The sequence below is a fragment of the Rhinolophus sinicus genome, linkage group LG10, assembly GCF_036562045.2.
Source record: "Rhinolophus sinicus isolate RSC01 linkage group LG10, ASM3656204v1, whole genome shotgun sequence".
Lineage (NCBI taxonomy): Eukaryota > Metazoa > Chordata > Mammalia > Chiroptera > Rhinolophidae > Rhinolophus > Rhinolophus sinicus.
Window position 1 is genome coordinate 47,385,782 of NC_133759.1, and position 6,000 is coordinate 47,391,781.

Consider the following 6,000-nt stretch of genomic DNA (forward strand, 5'->3'; position numbering starts at 1 on the left):
GCCCATCTCTCTCCCAACAGAAAGGGCCAGGGCCTTTTCCTCTGCCATTTTGTCTTCCCATAGGGAACCTGGTGATGAAATCCCCAAGGGACCCCAGAGGTGGCGTGTGGTACACGTGCTCCTCTTATACTCTGTGGTTGCGTGTAGGATATGAACCTCCATAGGGGTCCATGTTAATGTGGTGTTTCTCGGGGCATTGGGAGATGCAGCAATGACCAGCGTCCCCAGGAGGCCCCAGCAGAGGCTCCGGCTCCGGCTCCAGCCCCAGCAGAGGCACCAGTCCTGGCCCCAGTGGAGGTCCCTGCTCTGGCCCGGGCAGAGGCCACAGCCCCAGAGGAGACCCCAGCTCCAGCCTCAGTAGAGGCCTCAGCCCCAGCAGAGGCTTTGGCACAAGCTGAGGTCCCTGCCCAGTACCCCAGCGAGCACCTGATCCAGTCCACCTCAGAGGAGAATCAGATCCCCTCGCACCTGCCCGCCTGCCCATCGCTCCGGCACATCGCCAGCCTGCGTGGGAGCGCCATCGTGGAGTTCTTCCACAGCAGCGTTGCTGAGGTACAGGCCGGGTGCTGGTGTGAACAAACAATTGGTCCTGGAGGCGGTGGCAGAGCTTGCATTGTGGTCAGCACAGGTTCTCTGACTTACCTGTGCTGGCTTTTCCCCAGCTTCAGCCGTTCACAGCTTTGAGGGCCTGGGTAGGGAGGTCCTGGGCTGCCCTCCCCTGGTCAGTTGTCCTGTCACCTTCTTTCCCTGTGTCTATTGCTATCCTTGAGCCCCAGGCAGACCCCACTGTACACCCATCTCCCACCCCTCACTTCCTGTGTGCTTCCAAGTTTATTAATCCATTGACAAAATGCAATGAAGTTCCTGCATCTCCCCATCCAAGGCTGTGGGCATGTGACCAGGGCTGTAGGGCTGACAGGGGTGCTCTGCCTAGAGATCTGCTTTCAGGTACAGTCTGGAAGAGAGGTGGCGTGCCCCTCCCGGCCCTGTTCTCCTGCAGGCCCAAACCAGCCCCTTTGTGTCCAGGTGGAAAATGAGGAGCTGAGGCACCTCATGTGGTCATCAGTGGTGTTCTACCAGACCCCTGGGCTGGAGGTGACTGCCTGCATGCTGCTCTCCACCAAGGCCGTGTACTTCGTGCTGCACGACGGCCTCCGCCGCTACTTCTCAGAGCCACTGCAGGGTAGGCACCAGGGCCTGCTGGCATCCGGGAGCTCAGGGCCCATGCCCGAGGAGACAGGCTGGGCTCCATCTCTAGAACCCATTATGTGGCCTCAGGCAGCAGCAGCTCAGTTGCACTGGACTGAGAACCCCTTGTCTGAGGAAGGAGGGGTGAAGCAGCTTCACCCCCATGACATTGTCCTGAAGGACCTAAGGCCCCATGTGAAAGTGCCAGGCCAGGTCCCGGTGAGCCCCGAGAACTAGCCATGGTGAGAGATGGAGCAGACTCTGCACCTGGGGCTTCAGTGGGAGACTCCTGGTGACTCCACTGAGCCATGCGCAGCGCAGACCCCAGACTCATTGCCTGTGAAGCATTGTGTGCATAGAGGGTGCTGGTGGCTCCTTAGCAGGCCAGGCCAGCTGTGGGGACATTCCTGCTGGACACAGCTGTGCACCTAGTCTGCTCATGCTCGCCAGGCACAGCCACCACCACCCTTGGTCCCTTTTTCTCCACAGATTTCTGGCATCAGAAGAACACTGACTATAACAGTAGTCCCTTCCACATCTCCCAGTGCTTTGTTTTAAAACTCAGCGACCTGCAGACAGTCAATGTTGGGCTTTTTGACCAGTATTTCCGGCTGACGGGTGAGTGACACTGCTTTGCCCTATTTTAGGTGAAGGCCAGTGTTACCAGTGGGCTTCCACCTTCCATATGTGGGTGCATTATCACAGGCAGTTATCTCTCTGCTCAGAGTGAATTCACCAGAGCAGGAGGAAGCAGCTTCAGGAACTGCTGAGGGTGCAGAACTCACCCCGCAGGGCTTGGAGCCGGAGTGGGGGCAGGCAGAGGCAGTGAAGTCCCGGGCAGTGCCTGGAGGGCAGGCGGAGTGGGCCCTGGGCTGAGGGCAGGATGTTTCTGACTCACACTTCCTGAAGAGAGAAAGCTAAGCTTTTTCCCTAATGCCTCTATATACTCTTCCAGAAAAATGTCATAGCCCTTCCGGCCTGAGAACTGGCCGGCTCCTCAGGCCCCGTGATGCTTTCCCACATGTGCCTTCCTGGCCCTGGCTCTGTGGGCTTCAGGTCCAGGCTGACCTGATAAGAGACTAGAGATGGCTCCAGGCACAGGGACGGGGTGAGGGGAGCAGCTGCCTGCAACCGTGACCAGCCCCTTCTCCCATAGGCTCCTCCCCAGTGCAGGTCGTGACATGCTTGACTCGGGACAGCTACCTGACACACTGCTTCCTGCAACACCTCATGGCCGTGCTCTCCTCCCTGGAACGCACGCCCTCACCTGAGCCTGTTGACAGGGACTTCTACTCCGAGTTCGGAAACAAGACCACAGGTACCCGCCCAGCTCCGGCTGCAGGCAGGCCATCCAGGCTGACGTCATGGGCCTTCTTGCCAACCCCAAAGGCTGCAGCAGCCCTGGAGCAAGATTCTGCCTCTGTCTCAGTGTTTCTCTCTTGTGCTGCTTAGCCAGCTAGGGTTTTCCATGGGCTTTTCCATGGCAGCAAACCCTCAGCCATCTGGCAGACGTACTTCACGTGTCTGCTTTGCTCTGGGCTGCTGGCCAGTGGGTCTCTACCTGTGGGGGGGGGCTTGGTGCTCTCTCCCGCCTCTGGCAGATAGCAGCCCACGCTGCCATCTCTGGGTGGCTTGGGGCTACTGGCATTTGCAGCAGCCCCACCACAGGCCAGTTCCAGGCTATAGCCCTAGCGGGCATCTCTCTCTGCAGGGAAGATGGAGAACTACGAGCTGATCCACTCAAGCCGCGTTAAGTTCACCTACCCCAGTGAGGAGGAGATCGGGGACCTGACGTTCACTGTGGCCCAGAAGGTGGCCGACCCAGAGAAGGCAATGGGCCTCAGCATCCTGCTGTATGTGCAGGCCTTCCAGGTGGGCACGCCGCCACCTGGGCACTGTAGGGGCATGCTGCGCCCCAAAACACTCCTGCTCACCAGTGCCGAGATCTTCCTCCTGGATGAGGACTTCATCCACTACCCGCTGCCCGAGTTTGCCAAAGAACCGCCACAGAGAGACCGGTACCGGCTAGACGATGGCCGCCGTGTCCGGGACCTGGACCGTGTGCTCATGGGCTACCAAACCTACCCGCAGGCTCTCACCCTTGTCTTTGATGATGTGCAGGGCCATGACCTCATGGGCAACGTCACCCTGGACCACTTCGGGGAGGTGCCAGGTGGCCTAGCCAGAGTGGGCCAGGGCCGTGAGGTCCAGTGGCAGGTGTTTATCCCCAGCGCCGAGAGCCGTGAGAAGCTCATCTCACTCTTGGCCCGCCAGTGGGAGGCCCTATGCGGCCGGGAACTGCCCGTTGAGCTCACCGGCTAGTCCAGGCTGCAGCCAGCCCTTGCTGCCCCACGTGTCCAGCCTGACGTCTGCTCAGTACGGGGAAGGAGGGTTTCTTTGTTCTTTTTAAGATGATTTCTTCCCCCTTTTAGGTACCTTCATTTGACTGTCCTCCCAGAGAATGTGAACACATTTGTTCAGTTGGCTCTTTCTAACTGTGGGAGTGCAAGTGTCGGCCCCGCCAGGGCCTCCGTGTACCAGTAGCCTCCTGTGGCTCTGTCGCCTGCCCCTGGTGCAGCGTGGCCGGGCACAGAAGTGTCTTGTCTCCTGTTGTAGAACTGTTGTTCATACGTGACGTCATAGGTCTTCACTTTTTTACGCGTCAGGACGCGTAATGTCAAGTTGTCGTCTTGCCGTCCTTGTGAGCAGTTGCTGCTAATCACGAAGCTGGCAGCAGAATGCATATCAGAAGTTCCCATCCCGTGCAGTTTTCTAAAGTGGAGGCTTCTCCTGGTCCAGACAAGTGGGAGAGCCCTGTCGGGGGCAGGAGTCCCCCAGGCCTTGAGGCGGAGAGGGATAGGGGCAGGGGACCTAGAGCTGCCAGCACCAAGTGTGATTCCTGTTGCCTATTTTCTCTATTCCAATAAACTAGAGTTTGACACAATCTGGGTCTTTTATTTCAAAGGCTGCTGGAGTCCCAGTAGGGCATTGTCCCAGGACATGGTTGGCCTGAGGGAGAGAAGGTACCCTCCAGATGCAGGAACATGATGTATTGGGGGAGAGGAAGGAGGGGATGAAGGGTAAAGGGAGCAGCTCTCCCTGGGCCAGATGCTGCTTGGGTGGCCCTGGAGCCTGGGATAGGGGAGGTGTGAAGAGCCTTTGGACGGGTCATGCTGGGCTGTGGCTAAGCCGTGAGCCTCCTCAGGGCACGCCTGGCACACTGGCTCACTGCCCTTCACCTCCTGCAGGTCTGGAATGTCACACCTGGCCCGACCCCACCAAAGGCTGCAGCCTATTGTGAGGGTAAGGCCTAGAGTCTGGGTGCGGTCTGGGGGTCTCACCAAGATGACCACAGGGGAAAGGCCTGTAGGAAGGTGGCCCCAGGTGTGGATAGTGGGGAGGAGGGCCGTGCCCACGTGTGTCTGTTAACGTCCTGAGAGATGGGTATTGCCTCAGCAAGCCCTACTGAGGTGAGTCTGGGATTTCTTTGGGACCCAGCCCCTGTACCCACCCTTAACCCATTTCTACCCTGGACAGCATTGGGGAGGAGGTGAGTGGAAAGAGCCCAACTTGGCTCCCAGGCCTTCTGCTCCCCAGTTTTCCCTGGGTGCCGGAGGGTGGGGATCCTGGCCTAGAGGACACACATTGCCCTCAGGAAGACTGAGGGTATAGCGGGGAGCCACTAAGGGGAAGGTCTCCCCACTGAAACCCCCTCCCCCGGCTGGATCAAAGACCAGCCCAACTGCCCCACCAGCTGGGAGTGGGAGCGGGAGCCTGCTGAGGTGGAGGGAGATGGACAGGTGACAAGGCTTCCCCCAACCAGGCCATTATCGAAGGCAGTTACAAATGGCCACCTGCGAATCTTCATCTCAGTGTTCTGTAAACAGGACAGTGACAACCAGAGCAGGGTACACCACAGCCCGGCCTGACACATGGCAGCTTCACCACCTAAGCTACTGTTCCAGGCCCCACAGCTCAGCATGTACAGTTGACCCCGCCTGGGTCCAGTGAGGACTTTGCCTGTTGAGGGGAGGCTGCACAGTGTGGGTGCGGGTGGGGGACGCTCTGCAGGCAACAACTCTGGCATTGCATCTTAACACTGGTTAGCTGAGCAACCTTAGACAAGTTACCTAGCCCCTCTGAGCCTCGGTTTCCCCATCAGAAACAGGGATAATAAAAGTAGCCACCTTCATTCATTCACAATTCATTCATTTGTTCCACAAATCTGTGTTGAGCGTCTACTGTGTGACCCAGCCAGACACCGTCCCTGTTCTCCCACAGCTGACATTCCATCAGAGAACAGAAAATAAACTAAACCAGGGTCAGCTGATGGCAGTGCTATGACATGAAGGCTGTGCTATGACATGAAGGCTAGTGACCTTTGACCTGAGACTGGGCCTTTGGTAAGTTCCTGTGAGAGGATCTAGGGTGAAATCATGTCTAGGGCCACTTGGCATGTCTGGGTCAGAGTGAGGGGAAGCAGCAACCAGGTCAGAGAGGCCAGCCTGACGTGGACAGGGGTGTAGAGTGCAGTGGAAGCCATGGCGCCAGGCTCCTGAGTGGAGAACAGAACAGCAGGGAGAGGCACTGGCCTCAAGAAGACCAGTGGGAGACCTCGGGAGAGAAGGGAGCTGTAGGGGGGAGATGAGGGGCTGGAGCAGGTGGAGGGGCAGCTGGGGCAACTGAGAGGAGGTGCAGTGCACTGTGCAGTCCACTGAGCACAGAGCCTCACACAGTTAGAGGACTGCAAGTGCCCTCAGCAACTGCGAGGGTCGAAGCAGACAGACCTGATTCGGGGGCTGCCCTGCCTCC

At 58.4% G+C, this 6,000-nt stretch overlaps 1 protein-coding gene across 6 annotated transcripts in view; it reads left to right on the plus strand.

The window, feature by feature from the left end:
- NISCH (nischarin) overlaps positions 1-4,132 on the plus strand; it is a 31,910-nt gene extending 27,778 nt beyond the window's left edge. For 4 of the 6 annotated variants that reach the window (XM_074313063.1, XM_019724320.2, XM_074313064.1 and 1 more), the window contains 5 exons: positions 204-552; positions 1,027-1,183; positions 1,678-1,806; positions 2,345-2,506; positions 2,900-4,132. In XM_074313063.1, the coding sequence (XP_074169164.1) occupies positions 204-552; positions 1,027-1,183; positions 1,678-1,806; positions 2,345-2,506; positions 2,900-3,510 (1,408 nt within the window). In that variant the 3' untranslated portion in view covers positions 3,511-4,132. The remainder of the gene's footprint in view (positions 1-203; positions 553-1,026; positions 1,184-1,677; positions 1,807-2,344; positions 2,507-2,899) is intronic. The other 2 variants (XM_019724324.2, XM_019724321.2) reach the window with 1 other exon arrangement.
- Positions 4,133-6,000: the final 1,868 nt, after the last annotated feature.